Consider the following 23,637-nt stretch of genomic DNA (forward strand, 5'->3'; position numbering starts at 1 on the left):
TCTCTCCCCATCATCCCGAGTCAGAAGGCAGAGCACAGTCAAGGGGCCCTTCCTGCAGGTTTATAAATAAGTCTGGGCTCACTGCTGATCCCAGACTGGCCTACATGGCAACTTGCCCTCAGCTTGCCCAGTTAGTAGGACCGCTCCCAGTAAGGTTAGCAAATAACCGTCATGCAGACAGCAAGCCGGAACAAAACCTGTTCTTCGTGGTCACAAAAACACCACACCTTAAAGATTCTCTCTCAAACCTCGACCCCTGTCTCCACAGAAGCACTTCTTCCCAGTCCTACCCCAGAGTTAGCAACCGTCCATTCCAATTCCAAATGGCTATCTGGCTTTTTTTTTTTTTTTTTTTTTTGATAAGTCATTTCATTCAAGTGAATGCTGAATTACTGCATAAACTGTAGAGTCCTTGTCACCCGAAAGATGTTATATTAATTAAGCCCAAGCAATCACCACATCTACCAAAATGTCATTTGTGAATTCTTTGGGAACAAATTGCTCAAAATGGCATTTGAGATTTTGCAATTATAGAAAAATTGACATTACATGATTTTATGGACACGGCTCATATTTCTTTGTATATTAAGTGCAGCACAATCATCCAAGATTTCCTTTTTATAGCCTGTCTACAAATTGGATACCATGAAACAGCGGGACTCGATGACTAGAGGGTTCATACGCCATTTTATTACAGATGGAAGCCTTAGAAAAGACAGACGCCGGTACAGGAGATAGGCAATACATTACAAGATTTCACAATAGCTTATACGCAACAGGTTGCATTTCCCTTGGTAAATCCCGAGCATAGGATTAGGAAGCTTCATTTAGCACAAACTTCTAGCTCTGCCAAGTGAAGAGCCAGTGAGATGATTAACCTGCCTGGTTTGACATGAAGATAACTGAATGGTTGAGGCACATTGTTTTGAGTCCAGGGTCTTGGTTTTCTCATTTTCAGCTGTGTCACCACAGCTTCAGGTACTGCCATTTATGAATTACGAGGTTTCTAGCAGGCTGCTTCTGACCTCTCTTCTGAAAGTCTTCATGGACCACAGAACTAGGAAGGATGCAAGGCCACTTGAATTGATACCAAGATTATGAAATAAGAGCATGTAGACAATGAGCTCAGGCATGGCCAAACAATTCATATGTAATAGTCACAAGTTTGAAAACACCATCCAGTTCAGTCAGTGGGTTGATTAGAACAGTGCTTGTGGAGATTAAGTTCTATGAAATTCCACAGAAATTCATCCAAGAAAACACATTACCTAACACATCCATGCAGTGGATATTGTTGCCATTTAGGAAAACAATTATTTTCTAGTTCTCCTAAAGGGAATCACAGATCCCTTACCTCCCAGAGTCACTCCTGTGTTCTTGATGTTTATAACTTCTTAGATTTACATAACTATTTTCTGTTATGCATTTCTATGTGTTTCGGTTCAGTTCATTTAAAATTCACAATATATCTATGTGATATGCAAAGCATAAAGCCATTTTTTGGTTTTTCTTCATTCTGTTCTATTTTAATGCAGAAGGAGTATGAGACCCAGAGAGGTTAAGCAACTTGCCCAGAGGTCACATATCTGTCCACTAACCAGACAGTAGGAATTCTTAATCCAGTGAGCTTCCTTCCACATAAACGTGTTTCTCAAACTGTAGCATGCATATGAATCACTGGGGATCTGATTACAGGGCAGCTTCTGAATTCAGTAGGTCAGAATTCAGAAGGGGAACTAGGTTCTGCAATGTCTAATAGGATCCCAAGACTTGCTGCTTCTGGCAGTACCCAGAACATCCTCCACCACACCCTCCAGAACATCCCTGGCGTGTCCTGCCTACTACTTTACCCAACTGCAATTGCACCATTTGGGTATCCATTCATTCCCTCTTCACACACTGGACTGTGAACTCCCTGAGAGCAGGAACCACATTTTGCTCAATCCTTTACCTGGCTGTTCAGCACCATGCCTGTCAAAAAGAAATTGAACGAATATTTTTGAACAGTGAAAAAAAAAAGCAATATATTTCTAATTATATAGCCAAGACTCTGATTACTTATTGCAAAAAGATATTTATCAATTTTCCTTTGTTGTCTCAAGCCACACTGTATCTAGTCATAATTGCCAGGTCCCAAACTAACATAATCCAAAGTCAGCCCTGCAGTGTCAACCCATTTAGATCTACATTTTGCCCAGAATTATGCTTGTGGCAAACAATCACATTCTCAGGCCAAGGGAATGGGTTAATGTGAGGTCATTCTAAGGGCACAGGAGAAGCATAGAACAGGCAGGTGACTGAGATCCGCTACCATTCAGCTTAAAGGAAGCCAAGTCACTTGTGTTCCCACTGAGGATGCCAATAACACGTATCTATCACGGTTTCAGGTTTTTCATCCTCTGAGAACTGTGCTAAGTGCTTTGCACTAGTCATCTCATTTCATCCTCTCTACAAACCTATGATACAGGCACATGTCTTATAGGGAAGGAAAGGGAGACATGGGGTTCTTAAAGTGTAAGAGGTGAAGCCAAGATTTGGATTCAGGCAGTCTGACTTCAGAGTCAATGCTTCTAACCACATTGTCTACTGCCTGGAAGCACACAGTGGGAGGAAAAAACAATTTTCAGAAGACGGAGTGTCTTACTCTCTTGTCAGTAGCCTGGTACTAGGCTCCAACAAACTCCAAATCAGAGGACTGGGGAGAAACACATTGCATCAACAGTACATGACCCTTATATCCAAAAGGAAGGCTGTGAATATATAGCGTAGAAGAAGTAGGATTTTCTATGACAGCAAATCTTCAAATAGTTTGCCTCTATTTGGCTTATGGTTAAATATACAACACCACCGAAAGGTTAAGTAAGAGTCAGTTCAGTAATAAGTCTCAAAGGTCCTAGATTCCTTTCACACTTCATTAGGACTCTTATGAAATCTTGCATTAATGATTGGGCCAAATCTGAGAAAATGGGCATCACATGAAGAAATCACTTTTGTGAAGCAGGTGTATTCAATGTAAAAAGTCAGAGAATTTAAAGGACAGAGTGACCTTTGCTTTTCAGAATCTTAAAAAGCAGGAGTTCAACAGTTATATATTAACACTGTCAGAAAAGGAGGTTATCAAGAAAACAAGAGGATCCGTTGTCAAGCAGGGTAAACGATCTCTCTTTTTCACGAAAGATTTTTAAATGTGGGAGTTCTTTCTTAAAAGATTTCTTTATACTATTTTATTCCTAACTCTGTGTTTTTGTTGTTAGAAACATAAAATTCTCCAGGGTTCAGAAAAACATATCTACCTTCACACAGATAGGTATATAAGAAAATGAAGTAAACTACTGGCATATTGTATGGAAAGATTATCATATGTTAAGCTTGATGTGTTAAAAATAGAACCATATAAAATTTCATGTAGGTATGCATCCTGAAAAAAATCACCCATAATTATACCTATAAATTTTAGTCAATCTATCAAATTACAATCATGTTTAAAAGTCAAGAAGTTTTAGGACTCAGTTGTGTAGATTTATGGGGGAAAAATGTCAATTTTTATGGTGTTTTATAAACCCTAAGGTACTAAGCAATGCATGATATTGTTTTTATTGAAATATCATTTTAGCTTCTAGAATAAGTGGAGATCAGAATAATATCACTCAACAAATTAAACTACAAATTTTTATTCAGCAGAATTAATGTGAAATTTACATGTAAAGCAAGAGAAGTCTGCTCTTTAGGAAGTTACAATGACATACATAATAGACATAAAGTCAACAAAGATAACAAACAAAATTTTTAGAAGTCTTCCAACAATTTCATCTTCTGGACTTGTGGGAATCGTAGTAGATATTAATATCCAGTTTTTACACATCATATCCAACATGCTCTTGCTCCCTGGGGGAAAAAAAAAAAACAAGAAAAGTACCCTGAAATAAACATGTTTATAATCTTGATTCTTTAAACTCAATGGAATATTTGCACTGTAAAGAAATAGTGATGAGGGAACATCTATACACACCTGTAACCCAACAATAAAGTAAAATACTTTCCCCTCTAATGAATTAAATTATTTCCCACCTACTCATTTTGACCACTTTATGTCATAATCATACATTTTTCTACATGTCAAATATGCTTGCTTTCTGAAGAGAAACAACTCAAGGAACTATTAAAACGACTGTTCTCTTGTCATTATCAGTAATTACTTATGAAATCTTATCTGCAAAGACCTTTACCATCATTTCTGTTGGCATCAGTGAAATTGCCATTCTTCCAACCTGTATCGGCAACATCACCAGGAAATGTGAATTTGAAGACACAGAAGAAGGCAGGTGATAAAATATTTTTTTAATTAAACAAACAAAAGGTCTTTTTCATTATCTTGATCTTTCCTCGGGATCCCCTCTCATCAGTTTGGTCACCTAATAAGATATCAAACATTTAATTTCCTCCACATTTCTGTGTTAAACAGTTTTTTAAATAACAGGAATTTCAAAAAGTGTTATGTATTAATGTGAGCTCTGTTTAGCACACTGTTGGAACATTTTACCGAATGCCTGTCAGGTAGGGAGTTTAGAACCATTCTGAACTCCTTTTTCAGGAATTCAAGGTCAAATAAATCAAGTAGTTTTCAAAGACTTGCATCAAAGTTCCTTTTATACAGTCAAGTTAAAGGGAGCATCAATACTTTTGAAAAAGAAGCAATATTGGGGTAGAAGAATATTTTTTGCTACTTTCACCCAAAAACCAAAAAGGCAGGTTGAGTTGTAAGAGAGAGGGGAACAGATGAGGTTTATACAGTGTTGTCTTCTCCCATTTAAGCAATCTTGGTTAATTTCTGTAATAACTAGCCCCGTTCCTGGAGAAGGGAATGGTATGGCCCAAATTACACAGCAGGCACTAGCACAGTAAACACCTAGAATTTCCTGGACTTTCAACAATTCCTTTGGCCTATGTTTCAGAAACAAGGAGTGAAAATAATTCATGGGTTTGCAAAGTGATTCTCCTTTGCTGTGATGGCCATGGCCTCCAGTTTATGTTTGTTTAATCTGTGCCCTGAGGGGCACCTCTACTTTCCTCCAACAACAGAAAGAGACCAAAATAGGAAGTTTGGGAGAGACCAGGGAGCTGTCAAGGACTGATGAGTGAGCAGAAACCCATTTCTCACCTGCCTTAATCCCAGGTAGCGGTAGATAACCCTGCTCCTTGGTTTTCTCTTGGTAAACTGTAAGCTCTTGCTAGGACAAAGTGCATTCAGCACGGGTGGTCTCTTAGCAACCTTGGTCCCTGTGTCAAAGCACATTAAAAGGTTTTACTGGAAAGTGAGGTAGTATACCAAGTGGAGCAGCAGAGAGCCTGCTTGGAGAAACTCTAAAATTACTTCCAACGAAGTCAGGAAGATGTCAAAAAGTGGACTTTGGAAAGAAAATATGACAGTTTAATTTTAATTTATCACAGATTTGTACAGCTAAACACTGAACCTTTAACAGAAACATTAAGCTGGATTCTAGAGTTTTCCTGGCAGGGCAAACATTCACCATGTTTTTAAAACAACATTTCTCAGGGGTGGGAGAAGAGGAGAAATGTTTAAAGACACATACTTGAAACTAGTAAGTTCTAAAGACCCAATACACAGTACAGTGGTTATAGACAAAACTATTATAAGCATTAGACTTGCTAAGAGATTAGATTTTAATTGCTTTCAACACAAGAAGAAATGATAATTATGTGGTGTTATAGAGGTGTTAGCTAATACTCCTATGGCAATCATACTGCAATATAAATGTATCACATCAATGTGTCCTATACCTTACACTTATGTAATGCTGTAGGTCAAACACAACTCAATCAAAAAACTTCCTTAAAACTTATTTAGAACATATTTGCTTCAATATCTTCTAGGACAACAAACAAAACTTCTCTGTCTACATAAGACCATAGTTCATGTGATTGTATGTCTGCTATAAATTCTATAAATTTTAAGATTTTGTATCACTTTTATGAGCAAATTAGAAAGTGGAGGAGTAAATTTTTTTTTAATTTTTTTAAATTTATTTATTCATGAGAGACACAGAGAAAGAGGCAGACAGAGGCAGAGGGAGAAGCAGGCTCCATGCAGGGAGCCCAATGTGGGACTCCATCCCAGAATTCCAGGATCACACCCTGAGCCAAAGGCAGACGCTCAACCACTGAGCCACCCAGGTGTCCAAAGGAGTAAATTCATTACAAAAGACCAGGCTATAATATTTCGTCACAAATGGAAATTATTTATTCAATATAATGATGGTGATTACAACTCCAAAATAATAAAAATGCTACTTAGAAAATTATGTTTATTCAAATATGATTAAAACCCATACCTTATGATCACCCATTACACTCCTAAGTATACACCTGATGCAGGGATATCTGCACCAGGACACACATTGTTCATAATATTCTCCACTTAGAAGCTACCCAGGTGCCCAAGATAAATAGATAAATTCATACATATAGTGGAATATTACACAGTAATGAAAATTAAGCTACAGCTCCATACAAAAGCAGGGATAAATTTTACAATCATAATATTGAACTTTTAAAAGGCAAGGCACAAAAGAGGTGCTTGGGTGGCACAGTTGGCTAAAGCGTCCAACTCTTGATTTCAGCTCAGGTCATGATCTCAGGGTTATGATATTGAGCCCCACCTCAGGCTCTGTGCTCTGTATGGAGTCTTCTTGAGATTCTCTTCCTCTCACTCTGCCCCTCTCCCCACATTTTCTCTCTCTAAAACAGATAAAATAAATCATTTTTTAAAAAGTGTGAAGTTTGGGGTGCATATGTGGATGGCAACAGTGTAGAAGGTAAATTTATCAAGGAAAACAAGGGATTGGCTACCATACATCAGGAGGGGGTGACTTCAGTGAGGGTAAGGGAAGGGATAGTCAGTTTGAGGCACTCCCAGCAGTTTTATTCCTTGCTCTGGGTGGTGGTTACACTGACAATCAGTTTTTAATGACTTATTAAACTGTATATATAAGTTTTTTTTTGTATATATAAGTTTTATGTGCTTTTCTATATGTATATTAACCTTCACAACTGAAATACAAAAAGAAAACTAAGAAATATCTGCAAATGATCACAGAGGCCAAGTTTGGAAGGAAAGACTATATGTGATTTTTTTTTTTATTCTTGCTGTTTCTATTTCTCACATTTTCACTTAAAAGGACATTACTTGCTTATATAATTTTAGAAAATAAGGAAAGTAGTTTCAAAACTGCCAGGCCTCTTCCTTCTCCATATATTGAAAAGTAACATATACTGATTTTATTTTGCCAAACCAATCATTTAAACAAATATGAACTTGGGAAAAATTAGATTTATCCTTGAAACATTTTAATGAAAATATGTAACTTTTGTGAAAAAGTATAAATTACATTATTTCAATTAAAAAGTTTCATTAATAAAATTAACTTTCCTTGAGTTCATTTTAAATTTCTTTTGCTAAAGAACATGTTCTTGTCTCATTCAAAATGCTCATGATCAACAGGAATATGGGTGGTTCTTATTTGGTTCTTCTACTTGATGATAGATCTGCTTCTAGATGTAATCTTTGGAAGGACACAGACTTGTATCACCACAAGCTTACTAACATGCTCAGATTTTACTGTGGATTACAATTATGAGTGTCATTACACTTTGATTTACATTTTGATTAGTTCTTACTTAACTAGAAGCTTTGTAATCAGGTGTTTTTTCTTTGGGATTGGACTGACATTCTTTTTTGGGGAAAAGCTATTTAACACCAGCAATTTTTAGGGGGAAAATGATTCCTAGTGTCTTTTTTATTGGATACAACATGTACCAAGAATATAAATTTCAAACAAAGTAGGACACTTCTAAGAGTATGCTAGAACATATTGAGTGTGACTGTCTCAAGACCATGATCTTATCTTGAACCTGGTATTTAAAAGTCATAATTAAAATAACCTCCAATTTCTGATATAAGACATCCCAGATTACTTTGGGCTTAATAATACTTCATGTTGAAATTTCAGATGACTGTAAATAATTTATCATCTCATTTGCAATGTTTCTACCTATGTTTCTTTTCCCTATTTCCAGGAGGCACTGGGCACCAATTTATTATTTTATCGAATGTTGTGCTGTCTTATCTAGTTGTTTTTTTTTTTAAATTTGTACTTATTTTATCTTTTGACTCCAGGAAAAGCCCAAATAATCTAATTCAGAGTGATCTGTTCCTTGTTTCTTGAGTGGTTGAAAAGCGGTATCTCAGAAAGTAAGTTGGACAAATGGAAAGTAGCAATAAACTTCAGTCTCTGGGAGCTGAATTTCACTGTATTCCCTCTTCTTCCTCCTGCCATCATCTTGTAGGCTCTTGCCTTTAAAACCTTTACAATCTTGTTTTTTTTTTTTTTAATGTAAAATGGGGCTTCTCAAATCAACTCTGACTTCTGCAACCATAAGAGTGGATTTGCTAAATGGCTTGGCCCCCCAGTAAGACTTCACCATTTTTTCAATTTCTTTCCCTCTACTATTTCCCCTTATTAGGTGTGGATTCTTGGTCAAGACAAAGAACAGAACATACTTTGTAAAGTCTCTTTTTTAATCAAAAGAAAACACTTTTCGTTGGATGCAAGTTTATAGTCTTAATCTCTTGGGTCATACTTCAAAAATATTTTCTTTTTTGACAAGAATGTGCTAATCCTACTCCTGTTTCCATCAGTATCTAACAGTCAAGATAATATTGAGCAAAGTTCCCTAGAGACATCAGTTGGAAAATGACACAAAATTGAAATCTGTCCATTTTTACTTAATAGGTCACTTAATTAAAGTACAATAATTACCATTTATTGAGGGTCTAGCAGGTGTTAGGCTGTGGTTATATGCTATTAAAACATAGAGCAACTATCCATAGCCACTAAGTTTTCTGTGCTGGATCTTGGATTCTACTAACCCAGGATTCCAGTTGGCACCATCTTTCAACTACATATATTTATTAATATTTTCAAACAAGAAGTTACTTTTGAAAAGATCTATATTAAGGTACAAATTGACCATACTGAAATGCAAATATCCACATGTTCCACATGCTCTTCCTTTGGTCCTGGCTCCTTTGTGCATTATGTGAACTACTGGTCAATAATGCAACGGACAGTCTTGCAACTACCCTTCTGGGCGAGATAACCCTGAATTTGCCAGGCTAGCTATACAACAACCAGCTGTTCATTTACCCAAATCGAAATAATCTGCTTTTTGTAAATGGGACATTCACAGACCACCAATGTGAGCTAACTATCTAGCAACTAGGTTTGCTGAAAGTAGAAGTTTTTAAAATCCTACTAGCTTTTTTATTTGCAATTTTATTCTTGTTTATCATTACTTATCTATCCAGTGATCAACCTTTGACTGACACATTTTTCCCCTTGATCTCCTAATGTTAGCTGGACAAAAAAATAACAAGAATGTTTTCAGGACATGGTGGTTGAGCGGTGAGTCTGGAATCAGACTGATGGTATTTCACTCAGATCTGCTACTTCCATGAGAACTTGGACAAGTTACATCAACTCTCTGTGCCTTAGTTAGCACTTCTACAAAATGCGGATGAAAATAATAGTACCTATGTCTTAGGACAGTATGAAAATTAAATGAGATGATACTTGTGCCTAACAAGTACCTGTATTAAGCACTGGTAAATATTACTGTAACTAATCTAGTGTATTACCTCCTAGATGGTATCCTTGAATGAATCATTCTTGGGTTCTCTTTAAACACCTGAACACAAAACTGTCACACACCTTTGAAATGCAATTACCTCCTCAGTGATTCATCCTGACTTTCTCAGGCAAAATTAAAGCCAGCTTGTCTATAATATTTCCACTCACTACACTGTATTATGTTTGTCTGCATAGAACACCCCATAGACTGCTGTTATTTTACTAGAAAGTAAGAATGGCTTTATCCACCCTGGTTGCCAGTACCTCACAGTATCTGACACCAATTCATTTTCAACAAATATTGATTTAACAACTGCACTTAAAGTAAGAGCTTTTTCGGAAGACTGAAAGTTCATTTTGTTTACATGATAATTACAGCAAGAAAAACACATATATTAAGTCAAACTTTTCCAGCATATATTTAAAAAGTAAAATCCCAAAGTTGGGTGCTTTCTCTTTGTCTCTATACAGAAAATGTCTCTTTCCTATAAAGTTTATGTTCAATAAAATTATCTTTTAGAAACTTGAGAAATCATATGGGTGTTATGTTGTGTTGATGTCTTTGCTTCTGTATTGGTTTTTTCCTTGTAATTAGGGAACCATGTCAAGTTGTTGGAAGGCAACAAAAATTTGGCATCAGCAATATGGGATTTTAGGATAGGAATGTCCTGTTAGGATGGCTACCGTTTCTATGGCATAATGGAGATTTGTCCCCTTAGGACTCTAGAAATGGATGCTGGTGTGGCTGAGCAGGAGACTCTTCAAATTTGAGTCATTCAGAAGTTAACTAAAAACTCAAGTCTATTCAATGATAAATGGGTTTTGTGTGTTATGTAAGTTTCTAAAATTTGAGTTCAAATTACATTTTTTGAACTAGTGATGGCTCCATTAGACTCTGCTCAAAGCTGAATTATGTGAGAAAGGAAATTTAACACACATCTGAGAAATTAATTCATCAATGCTATGTGTCTTGTGTGAGAGAAAGCTTGTTGAATGAGAATCATAATAAATGGCATATGGCTTTACACTTAAATGACTGCCAGAATGATTGTTGTACCTTGTTTCCTGCTCAAGATATGATTTCAAAGAGATTTTTCTCTTTCCAGCTAAGAAAAACAATAGTAGTAAAAGGTCTGAAATATGACACGAATGTTGGCACTGGAAAAGATATTTGCAATTTTGTAAACTTCCCATTGGACAAACGAGGCCCGGAGAAATACAGGAAGTACAGCAACTTGTCTGAGGTTCCACAGCTACTTTTTTTCACAACTACCATCATAATTGCCTCAGCAAATTTTTGACATTTGAGATAAATGGGATTCTGCATTTCACTTGGCTATTTGGAGATATGCTACCTTCATCACCTCCCAGTTTCTTTGATTCGGGCCAGGGTCAGACCAGAGAGTCCAAAATAAAGTCACAAGTGAAAACTGAAACACTTGGCAGGCCAGAACTTGACAAAGTGGACTTCGACTGAAAACAAAAACATGTGCTTTGTCACAGACGGTCAGTCAGCAAAGCGGAGAGAGGAGAGAGCTTTGGCTTTAGAGCTGGATGGAACTGGTTTTAGATCCTGGTTCTAGTCGGTGTTACCCCGTAGCTTTGGACCTGGCACTTAACCTCACCTGCCACCCAAAGATAATGCTTGTCTTGCAGGGAATGGAAAGGATTTTATTCATGGGACACCTGGGTGGCCGGCTCAGCAGTTGAGCATCTGCCTTTGTCTCAGGGTGTGATCCCAGAGTCCCCAGATGAAGTCCCACAACGGGCTCTTCGAGTGGAGCTTGCTTCTCTCTCTGCCTGTGTCTCTGCCTCTCTTTCTCTGTGTGTCATGAATGAACAAATAAAATCTTAAAAAAAAAGAAAGGATTTTATTCATAACTATCATTAGGAAAGGCCTACAAACTCTTTGATTGTAATCTCCTATAATCTTATACGGTGAGTAATTAGCGCTCCTATTTCCTTGGTTGGAGAAACTGAGGAGTAGAGAGGTTAAATCAACTATTCAAGGTCACACACCGGGGATAACCAGGGACTTGAGTGAAGGGCTTCTGGCTCCACAGCCTGAGGCACTCCAGTGTCTCAGGACTGGTAAGGAGGTAAGCTGAGGGCCCAGCAAGCTGCCTGGCGCTTGATGGGGCTGTGGGTGTTACAGTGAGGCTGGGGGCTCAGAAGGATGGCCCCTTCCCCACAGCCCATCCATGGGGAGAAGAGGCTGATGAGGAAACAAATGGACCTGGAGGTGGAAAGCCCTGGAAGTGGAGGCAGGCATGCAGGCATGTGGGCTGGAGGGGTCCCCAGACCTGCGTAGATCTACTCTACTTCTCTTCAACTCTACCTCTTACGCTCTGTTTCTATGTCAAGGCCTCTGCGCTGTGAGCCTCCCCTGGCCACCACTGACCCTGCCTCGAAAGGTTTAAGTAAATATCTTGGCCTTAAAATGAACTATTTTTTCTACACATAAACATCTCCTCTTAATCATCCATTACCAAGACTTCTGAAGGTTGAGATTTCCCATTGGCACATTCCTGCCCCAGATAGGAGATTGTGCGCTACCCCCAAGAAGATATAAATCGCCCAGTTTATAGGCACTTAACATTAGGAAATCTTCTGGCACCAAAATAATCAAAATGTTATCAAGCTTCTCCCTGTCAAGTTCCCCAGCCCTCTCCATGAATCACAGCTGTAGTGCGCTCACCCAAGGCCAGATGAACTGCCCTGAGCCTGGCCAGGGATCAACTGCAAGGTTTCAGGAGAAGCCCAGACACGTGTTCTTGCCCCTGTGGTGTGAGGTAGTGGGAGTGAGACTGAGGGAGTTTGTTAGTTTTTTTTTTTTTTTTATCTGCAGAATTCATATAGTGGCCAACAGACTGCTACTCCAGGCTGGGGGCTGGTGTGTGGAGGAGAGTGGGGAATGTCTGGGCCCTTTGGAGTTCTAAAAAGCATCTGGAAAAATCTTTCGATCTATTTTCTGCAACACACACTCTGCATGCATTCACCAGTGGCAAGTTTTGATTCATGAAGGTGCAGATTTGATTTCTGAAACCAGTTAAGTATTTTTTTTGGAGTCAAGTTTAACTTGAGAAGGTAGATGGCTGGGTGGGAGAACAGAATTTCAAGTTAAATGAACGTCTGTGACCTTTTTAAAGGCAGAAATATATTTCCAGCATTTAGCACAGGACTTAGAACAAAATGGTGCTCAATAATAAGTAATGGTGGGGGGTGCGCCTGGGTGGCTCAGTAGGTTGTGTCTGACTTTAGCTCAGGTCATGATCCCAGGTCCTGAGACACCACGTCAGGCTCCCCTTTCAGTTGAGGTCTGCTTGTCCCTCTCCCTCCTCCTCTGCCCCTCCTCCTGCTCATGTGTGTGCATGCGCTCTCTCTCTCTCAAATAAAATCTTTTTAAAAAAGGGGGGGGGGGATTGAGGAGGGAGGGTAGAAAGGTGAGGATGAGATGCAGCCTTGGGACGCCTGGTGGCTCAGCAGTTGGGCGCCTGCCTTTGGTTCAGGTCTGATCCCGGGATGTGGGATCGAGTCCCACATCAGACTCCCTGAGAGGAGCCTACTTCTCCCTCTGCCTGTGTCTCTGCCTTTCTCTCTCAGTCTGTGTCTATCATGAATAAATAAATAAATCTTAAAAAAAAAAAGAGATGCAGCCTTAAGGTGCTGTTCTTCTACACCTCACCAGCTCATTACCCAAAAAAGGACCAAAGGAGGAACCCTGAAAATCTCTGAACTATTTTCCAAGAATTTATAGCCTTCCAAGGGGAAGTCTAATCAAAAATGCCTGTTTTTGGTGAATCAGTCTTGGGTGTGAAGACCCTGTGAAATCTGGGCCCTGTCTGTACTTCTCACGTACCATGGAACAAGCCCATTATGACTTGTATCAGAGTTACTCATGAACTGACTTCTTTCTCCTACTATATTCAGAGCTTTTTTTAAAAAAAGATTTTATTTATTTATTAATGAGAGACACAGAGAGAGAGAGAGCTTTTTTTAAAAAAATATTTTATTTATTTATTAATGAGAGACACACACACACACACAGAGGCAGAGACACAGGCAGAGGGAGAAGCAGGCTCCATGCAGGGAGCCTGACATGGGATTTGATCCTGGGTCTCCAGGATCACGCCCTGGGCTGAAGGTGGCGCTAAACCACTGAGCCACTCGGGCTGCCCTATTCAGAGCTTATTGATGTCTTGCTCACCCAGCACTATGTCTTGCACACAGTAGGAGTTAAATAAATGTGTGCATAGTGAAAGCTTGTAGAGCAAAGCAAAAATCTCATCTCCTGAATGATAGGGGGGCACTTTGGGAAGCAGGAACTCTCATCTAGGCATGAGTCCAGTCAGCAATGGGGAGGAACCAGTCCCTTCTAGCCACAGAAGCACACAACCAAAAGGGAAATTTTAGAATACTGGCAAAACAGGCCAGTTTATGAAAATACTAGCTTACACTTTGAAATTGTTTTGGGAGGTTTGCCAACTTCATTGATCTTAGCTATAGCCCGATGTCCCGAACTGCTAGGTATGCCATCCTCCAATGCCTATCCTCAACACCCACACAGCTTGCTCAGCCTAAAGATGAAACCAATTATTGTTGCTACCATTTGCTTTTTTTTCTTCTTTCTTTTTTTCCCCAAGATTGTATTTAAATTTTAGTTAACATATAGCATAGTCTTGGTTTCAGGAGTAGAATTTAGTGATTTATCACTTCCATATAACGCCCAGTGCTCATCACAATACGTGCCCTCCTTCATGCCCTTTACCCATTTTGCCCATCCCGCACACTTCCCTCCATTGTCTCTACCATTTAGATTAATATTTTCCATCAAAGACCACACTGGGGGCTCTAGGTTTGAATCTGAAACAAACAAGAGGCAATTAAGAAGATTCAGGGGACACCTGGGTGGCTCAGCAGTTGAGCCTCTGCCTTTGGCCCAGAGCATGATCCTGGAGTCCTGGGATTGAGTCCCACATCGGGCTCCCTGCATGGAGCCTGCTTCTTCCTCTGCCTCTGTCTCTCCCTCTCTATCTGTGTCACTCATGAATAAATAAATAAAATATATTTTTTTTAAAAATAGAAGATTAAAGACAAATTCCAGTGAGGGATTTCATAAATAATGTTACTATACTTGGCTACTTATACACATTATGAGTTCAACCCAATCCCTTCTAAAAGAGCTTATGACTCTCATTTTACAAATGAGGAAACTGAGGCTCAGAGAGGTACTTGCTTAAACTCACACAATTTGTTAGTGCTCCAAGCCAGGGCTCAACACCAGGATAGCATCTACCTCATTCCCGTTTGTGGTAACACCTCCCTTCCACGTTCTGTTGAGAAGTGTGATGCACCTGTTCAGGAGCAATGAATATACGTAACCAAAGCAGGAAGCTGCATTAGTCCCTGGTCCTGAAGAATGACTGGATTGTCTGGTTTCAGCTGAGCTCACAAGGACGGAGCAGGGCATTGGCCTTTCTGAGCTTCAAGGTCCTCCTTTTCCAGACAGAAAACACAGTGACCTACTTTTCAGGACTCTCAGAAGCAACCATTATAAAGGAGGCTGCAAAGACAAAGCCTTCAGCTGGAAGAAAACAAGAAGGCAATGAATCACTGGAACAAGACAGGTGCCGTGTCTGAACCAAAGCTCAAACATGGTAGAAAGACCAGACCCACACCTCCTGTGCAGCTCCCCATGAATGTACCTTCCCTGTGTGAGATTTCCCTTTGCAATCACTGCAGTGACAGGCATACCAAGCCTACCACCAGGCGTGGCCGAGTCATTTAGGAATTATTAATCCTAGCTTCTTCTCCTACCTTCATTTAGCCAGAAGGAAATGAGAGGAATAGAATTCCAACTCATTAATCTGTTGTGCAACCAGCCTCGTACAAATTGGAGGGATGTTGAAACCCAGTGAGGGGAAATTGGCTGCAGGCGTCTAAGTTTTAGCTTACTATAGTCTCCCCCTACCACAGGCAAACAGGAGTTATACTAAACTTTCCTCCCACATCAACATTTTAAAATGTCACATATTTTAAAAACCGAAACTTACTGTTCAGGGGCTCAATAAGCGAAGTCCAAAGTCAAGGAGAGGATCTCTCTTTTGTGAAAAACACCATATGCTCTAGGTAGATCAGGAGACTCGCTGGGCTGTTATTAATAACTGGCTGAGAGCTTGATGAAGAAACATGAGCCAGACTGTCACGGGAGGAGGCAAGTGGAAAGGAACTGACGGGCACAGGTGGGATAAATTATAACAAAAATATCCTTAGGCCCATACAGGAGCTCAAACAACTAGCTCCCCCGCCCAGCAATCAATAGACCCTTATGTCAAATGTTCTGAGAATTAAACAATAACTAACAAAAATGTCATCTGACTCTCTTGGAAAACACCATGACTCATTTAATGTTATACCATCCTTTGTTCTTCTGAGCAATTTTTTTTTAAGATTTTATTTACTTATTCAATGAGAGACACAGAGAGAGAGAGGCAGAGACACAGGCAGAGGGAGAAGCAGGCTCCCCACAGGGAGTCCGATGCGGGACTCAATCCCAGGATCCCGGGATCACACCCTGAGCTGAAGGCAGACTCTCAACCACTGAGCCACCCGGCATCCCACTTCTGAGCAATTCTTTTCCATGGATATCTGAATATCTTTTCAAGTTTATACATTTTGCCTTGTTTACTTTGACTTCCCTCTCTTTATAAAATATATAAGCAAATGGATTTTCAAAGGCACATTATCATTTTGCGATCTGTTTACCTGTGAGCAAATCAGTCTCTCCCCCCTTAAGGAACCCAAAACAATCCCAGGAAAAGTGTATAAGCGAAGTGTATGTGTGGGCAGGGAGGGGAAGGGGAACAGATCTCAGAATAGTATTATAAAAGGGAACCAGTAGACTTGAGGTCTGAAGAATTGATAGCGCATCACAACCTGGCTGCTCGTTTTGAAAAATTATATGTCAAAAAAGCCCCAAAACAATACACCTCCCTTGTCCCCAACAATTGATGGTAAGTGTTTGGATCATTAACAGTATGCTTTCAGACCTAAATTATTTTAAACACAGGGTCTGCCTGTCTGAAACGTTAAAAGGAAACTGATCATTAGACAGTTATGGAAATACAGAAGGATACAAATTTAAGTGAAAAAATCTTGTCAAATCACCACATTCTTAAAAGTCTAGCTCCCTGTCACCTTGGCTCAAGCCTGGTAACTGTCTTTTTTTCCAAACTAAACCCTTTTCCACCAAATCCTGGGGATGGGGGAGATCAAAACACCTCACTAGAGACAGTGGACTACTATTTAGCCAGGGCAACTGTTAAAAAGAAAAAGTAATACACCAGTGACCGCCAGTTTAATAGATTGTTGAGAAGGAGTGGCGTTGAGAACAGGGCCTAAAACTGTTTAATCGCCCACTGACCATTTACAATTCTTGCGTACCCACTGAGTGTACGTAGCTTTATAGAACACAACATGCATGTACTACTGTAAATACATTATGTACATCATAAAACATTAGTGGAAACTTTTAAAAGATGAAATTTTAAAATGGACATTCTAACAGTTTTTTAAAAGATTTTATTTATTTATGAGAGACACAGAGAGAGAGGCAGAGACACAGGCAGAGGGAGAGGCAGGCTCCCTGCAGGGAGCGCAATGCAGGACTAGACCCCAGGACCCCAGGATCACGACTTGAACCAAAGGCAGATGCTCAACCACTGAGCCACCCAGGTGCCCCTCTAATAGTGTCTTAACACTCCTCAAGGGTCATTTGTAAAGGTCCCTGGGGGCACAAAGATCCCACTCTGCAGATGACTGGGGATGCTTCAGAGCCCTAGCTTACTAAGTACTGTGGGTTGGATCGTGTCCCTCAAAAGGATACATTCAAGTTCCAACCCCCAGTACCTGTGAATGTGGCTTTATTTGGAAATAGGACCTTGATCATGTAATCAATTTAAGATGAGCTCTTACTGGATGAAGATTGGTACACTGGGCCCTGACCCAATGGCTGGTGTCCTTAGGAGAGAGGGAAATTCGGACACAGAGAGACACACGGTGAGCACACCATGTGACAGAGGAAACAGACACTGGAATGGCACGTCTACAAGCCAGGGAACACCACGCACTGCTGGCAGCCACCAGAATTGACGAGAGAACAAGGAAGAATCTTCCCTTAGTGACTTCAGAGACAGGATGGCCTTGTGGACACCTGGATTTTGGCTTTTAGCTTCCAAAATGGAGACAATAGATTTCTGTTGTTTTAAGCCACCAAGTTTGTGGTCACTTTTACTGCAGCCCTAGAAAGAGAATATATTCATTCTGTGACATTAGCGACATGATGTTAGTAATGCTATTTACTCTCCTTGTGCCTCAGTTTCTTCATCTATAAAATGGCATTTGAAAGCTCTGCTGATGTAATCAGGTTGTTTTGAGAAATAAGTGACATAAGGCATGCCGTGTGCTCAGCATGGCACCGGGAACATGCTAACAATAGCATGTTACACTTATGGAAGCTTTATGAGTGAGGACGGGGGCTCGCCAACTTTGGTGGAGCATTCACTCACCACTCAGAAACTTGTGTCTCAGGAGGAGGGAGAGCAGTTGCAGGGGCGTGAGATAGTCTCTAGATCTTCTGGGAATCTAAAGCTTATGCTAGATTACCCAGATCATTCCTAACAAGATAAAACATTGAAATACTAATTATTAAGCATAATTTTAAGACTTTCTATATTTTGGTCTGAATGTGTTGATTTTTGCTCACATTGAGAAGCTGTACTGCAAGGATGTCTATGGCTATAAAAGGTTAGGAGATAGATGTTCATAAGCTTTGCTACAAAATGTTGATGTAGAACAGTTCACGATTATGTACCTCACAGTTATCTCCGGGAAATAGAACTTACTGTGGTTGACAGTTATGATCAATACATGTGAATGAGGCTCTCTGGGAGAAACAATTGCAAAGAGAATACAAGGTGTCCAGGATGTACACTTGTTATGGGAAGGAGAGTAGATTTGTCCTAAAGTAATGACTGGGTGTTTAAGAATGAGGAAGAGGAATGTGTAGGGCAAAATCTGAATGGATACAGAAAGTTGTAGAAGTTTCACGGAGAGGGAATTGTATTTGTCGTGGTCAATGTTGGCCAAAGTTTTGATGGTCTTATTTGTAAGTTTTTCTTTAAAAGAGCTTTAGTATCAGATATTATACTAATGCAAAACTAAACTTCTGTCTCTGTTAAATGCATGAAATTGTCCTACTTTGGGAAATAGCTAAAGTTCTTTATGATCATGTTATTTCCTTTTTAAAAATTAATTAATTAATTATTCATTTATTTTTAGAGAGAGAGAGAGAATCTTAAGCTGGCTCCATGCCCAGCGCAGAGCCCTACTCAGGGTTCGATCTCATGACACTGAGATCATGACCTGAGCCGAAATCAAGAGTTGGACATTTAACTGACTGAGCCACACAGATGACCATAAACCTTCTTTTATTTTGTAATCTTGTTTTGTCATTTTAATTTTAGATCGATCTTATTTTATTTTCCCTGCCACAGGAACAAACACATTTCATTGCCAATTGCATTTTTTTTTTTGATGAACTCTAATCAAATCTCTCACTTTTGAAAATTATCATTAGTAAGCTAATCGCAACCATTTTAAGGCTTTTGTGTTCTACAGATGGTTGGTTCTATTCTAATGCTTCCCTTAACACATTTGCAAACCAGCTACAGGCCAGAGTGCTCTGACCCTGACAAAGGATGGTCTCAGAGCCACAAGGGAAAGGGCTCAGCCAAGTACCCTTGAGCACAGATTTCTAATGTCATCGCTTAAACAATTTGGAGACCATACCACTGAACTGGGTCAGGATTTCAGCACTAACAAGGAAATTAATGGGTTCATGAGATTGCTAATCCAAGATGGAACGGAACACGCATTACCCAGAGCTGAGTGAGCTGATGAGGGATGATTTTGTTTTGTTTTGTTTTGTTTTGAAATTTACTAGTCCTTTAATATTTTGTTTTCTGGACATAAGGAACTCCTTTTTCTTTTCTCTTAACCAGCTATAAAAATTTTGAAGGCTATGTTTTTGAAAACATAGAAATGAAACACATCTTTTTCTCTCTTGTCTGATTCCTCCAGAATTTGGAAACTCTTACTGAGTATTCTTATTTTCATGGCAACAGAACTATTTGCATAGGTTTAATAAGAATCTGACCTCTTTATTGATAGGATATAATAGGAAACACTGGTTATACAACCAAGGTTTTGTCCAGAATGTTACATTTGAGAATTAATTAGGTGTAAGCAGTTGTTAGTTTTAAAGAAATAAGGTTGAGTTCTTAGAGCCAATGTTTATGAAACCCTTTTGCGAAAACCAGCACATTTCCTGGCTTACAGTGTTCCCAGACTTACAGAGGAGTACTATGTTCTCTTCCTGACAAGCTCAGGATATGAGCTGATGGACCTTGAGAAGAGAGGAATTCACTCAAATCTATGTAATGCGGGTGAAATCTGATGGTGAGTTCTTGGCGTGGCATTCAAGCCTCGAGAAGCTTTGAGAAGTCCATTCTGGGGGATGCCTGGGTGGCTCAGAGGTTGAGCGCTTACCTTTGACTCAGGGCATGATCCTGGAGTCCCGGGATCGAGTCCCTCATTGGACTTCTCACAGGGAGACTGCTTCTCCCTCTGCCTGTGTCTTTGCCTCTCTCTGTGTCTCTCATGAATAAATAAATAAAATCTTTAAAAACAAAAAGTCCATTCTGAGATTTCTTATGAAAACTTCCAGCAACACAAACTGGATTTTAAATCGCCATTCTTGCTACACCTCTGTAAATAATCAGGTCATATCTAGTGAGACTAGCTTTATTTTATGATCCAGAATAATCTCTCCTTGTGATTATCTTTGATCAAAAGAGGGATAATTCTGGAGAGAATTTTTGTTTTTCAGTGGAAAACAGTAGCACATCCTGTGGGTTACCAGATTTTGGCCCTTTTCATTGTTTCTAAGCTGGTTTGAGTCTCTTTGTAGATAACTGATGGATATAAACTCCTGCAAACTGAACTAGGTCCTATCATCTTTTACACATTGTCAAACCTTATTAAATTTCTGATTCTTTTATTTTTCTTCAGGATCTATCTACAACCATTTGAACTAACATTTCTAATTTATCTCCTTCTCTCTTTTCTTGGCATTGCCAAGAACTAAAATATGACTGACTAGATCCTCCTTGGAACTTTAGGTTGCCTTGTCATTGGCTTTTACCCCCAGCATCTGAGGAAGTACTGCAATCTAAAGCTTCTGTAGACCTCAGAAGACTCATCCCTGCAGCAGCCCATGCACAGGCCAGATTCTCCCTGGAAAAGGTACTGTCTGGGCTACCAAAGAAGTCTGGTAAAATGCTCAGGTCATGTGTGCCTGCATATAAATACAAGGCAACCAAGACCATGGACAGCATTTCCAAGAGCATTGACAGCTTCAACAAATTCAATGAGCAGTGCTGGATTACCTCCTGCCTCTTGGAATCTACTTGGAATAAACACCCCCAGGGTGCAACTCCTGGCTCTTTACCTAAAATAACTATTTATATTAATATTTCTCTATTTCACTCTAGTCATCCTTAAAAAGCCTGATCAGTAGGATTCTACATCAACTGATCTTAGCCACTACCTCTCAGTAGATGATTTAACTGATTTTGCAGAAGTAATACCAATAGTCTTCAGGAGACTATTTTTTTAGATGATTTTTCCACTCAGGAGATTTAAGAGTACCTCTGAGTTGTTCAGTGATAAATGATATTTATTCATCTTGAACAAAAGAAGGGACTGACAGGGGGGCACCTGGGTGGCTCAGTCAGTTAAATGTCTGCCTTTGGCTCAGGTCCTGATTCCAGGGTCCTGGGATCAAGTCCCTGTTGGGCTCCCTGCTCAGTGGCGAGCCTGCTTCTCCCTTTGCCTCTGCCCCTTCCCCCCACCCCCAAATAAATAAAACCTTTTCTTAAAAAAGAAGTTATTAAAAAAAAGAAGGCACTGACAATGTTGAATATTTTTAAAATTTTGATTCTAGTAAAAGGCACACATCATTACATATACCATCTTATTCATTTTTAGGAGTACAGTTCAGTTTTATTAAGTGCATACCCACTGTTGTACAACCAGTCTCCACAACTTTTTTTGTCTTGCATTCTTGAATCTTTATACCCATTTGAAAACAACTTCCCACTCTTCCTCTCTTCCCTCTGGTAACCATTGTGCTACTTTCCATTTCTATGATTTTGACTAGTCTAGATACCTCATGTAAGTGGACTCATACAGTATTTATCTTTTTGCCGCTGGCTTATTTTACTTAGCACAATGTCCTAAATATTCTATTAAATGCATTAATCATGTGTTGGTTATCCACTCATCCATCAGCAGATGATAACGTTGAAATTTACCTGAGCCCTATGTTCCTAGGAAACAGTAGTCAAGAAATCCCCCTACACTTTTGTGCTTCAAAATGGCTTTCTGCAAAGAACCACAGTTTATGTGACTTAGATATGACCCATGGATGCCCGTCTGTTTGCCTAAGACAAGAGCAGACACAGACTCTCCAACTTCCCCTTCCTTGTCTCATCAGATGATTAGCTGAATTGTCTGTCCCCACCAACCGATCTGGATGAAAAAATTACTAATGTGACTCAACCAAATTTTAGTCAGGCTTCTCTCCTACCTATAGCCTCTGGACTCTGACCCTCAGGTCAGAATACAGAACAGCCTTTCCTGACTGCACCAGTCTGCAGAAACTTTTGACTCTTGCAGATCTTCTGTTCAGAATGTTCTCCCCATTGCAATAGTCTTTTCAAATAAAATCTCTCCATATCTTAGTCTGGATTTGTTCTTATTTGATTGGGGTTAGTGGGAAAGTGCTGAGAGGTGTACCACTAGATGCAAACTTTGAGGACCATGGCTGCAGTCCCAGCCTTGACGCGGATAATAATTTCTTAATCCCATTTTATAGGTAAGGAGGTGGAGCTAGAAGGTGAAGACGTGCTGACAGTCACAGCATCATGACGGAGTGGGAATCCGTGCTCTGATCGCAGACAAAACAGTGCCCTTTCCAGCACAAACGTGCCTAATCTTGGTCAGTGTTTGCAGATGATGAAAACATTCTCCAATATTCCAAGGAAAGGGAAATGAATCCAAGAGTGAAAAAAATAAACAGGATACCCAGAGTTCAAAAGAATCTCTTTCAGTCTGTGGAAATGAATGAAAACCATCCAGATGAGAACAAGCAAAGGCTGTTTATTCAGAGGTTGTTCTAGGGAGGGAGTAGGCCACGATCACTTACATTTGGCAGAGACTTAAAGGCAGGCAGAAGACTGGCAAGGGTTTATAGTGGATAAAAAAGGCAGCTTCAAATGTGCCCTGACTGGGAGGCCTGGGGAAGCTGTAGGTAGGCTAACTAGAAGTGGGGAGTCCTATGTGACCGCTTAGGGATTGTATGGCTTTCTCTTGTTGGTCCTAAATTGAAGTGGATGCAAACACTAGGGAAGCTGTCAGTTACTGAGTCTTGGCTGTTTGGGGCTGTTTGCCACAGGGGTTATGGGTTGGCTTTCTGGACTGGTTACTGCTGTGAGCAGGTTGGCTTCCTGGGCGGATTGTGGCAGGTTGTGGGTCAGGGTTCTGTTTTTATGGATAGTCTGATCTCTGTATATTCATTCCGTCCATCTCTCAGGGACTCTACATTCATAAGAGGCCTTCGCACCAGCCCTGCAGATGATCCCACACTCAGGCCAAGGAGGGTGGCAAGAGGCTTTCCGCTTGCGTAGGAGAAAGGCATGTAGTGGCTAAGTTCGCTTCAACTACCTTCCCCCACATTGTCTCTTTTTAAAATAAAAGTTGAAAAGCAGGGCCTGAGCATCATCTTTGGCTTTCCAGGGCTCACAGACAA

The 23,637-nt window shown here is 39.9% G+C and overlaps 1 protein-coding gene across 3 annotated transcripts; it reads right to left on the reverse strand.

Annotated features, from left to right (window-relative positions):
* Nucleotides 1–3,655: 3,655 nt before the first annotated feature.
* MRLN (myoregulin) lies at nucleotides 3,656–16,026 on the reverse strand. 3 transcript variants are annotated; one of them, XM_077894297.1, is made up of 4 exons: nucleotides 15,761–16,026; nucleotides 14,954–15,061; nucleotides 5,159–5,277; nucleotides 3,656–3,885 (listed from the first exon to the last, which is right to left on the reverse strand). In XM_077894297.1, the coding sequence occupies exon 4, from the start codon at nucleotides 3,872–3,874 to the stop codon at nucleotides 3,725–3,727; it is 150 nt and encodes a 49-aa protein (XP_077750423.1). In that variant the 5' UTR covers nucleotides 3,875–3,885; nucleotides 5,159–5,277; nucleotides 14,954–15,061; nucleotides 15,761–16,026; the 3' UTR covers nucleotides 3,656–3,724. The 3 variants fall into 3 exon arrangements, with proteins under 3 accessions (XP_077750423.1, XP_077750422.1, XP_077750424.1); XM_077894296.1 differs by lacking the exon at nucleotides 14,954–15,061; XM_077894298.1 differs by lacking the exons at nucleotides 5,159–5,277; nucleotides 14,954–15,061.
* Between the last annotated feature and the right edge of the window lie 7,611 nt (nucleotides 16,027–23,637).

The sequence above is a fragment of the Canis aureus genome, chromosome 4 (assembly GCF_053574225.1).
Source record: "Canis aureus isolate CA01 chromosome 4, VMU_Caureus_v.1.0, whole genome shotgun sequence".
Lineage (NCBI taxonomy): Eukaryota > Metazoa > Chordata > Mammalia > Carnivora > Canidae > Canis > Canis aureus.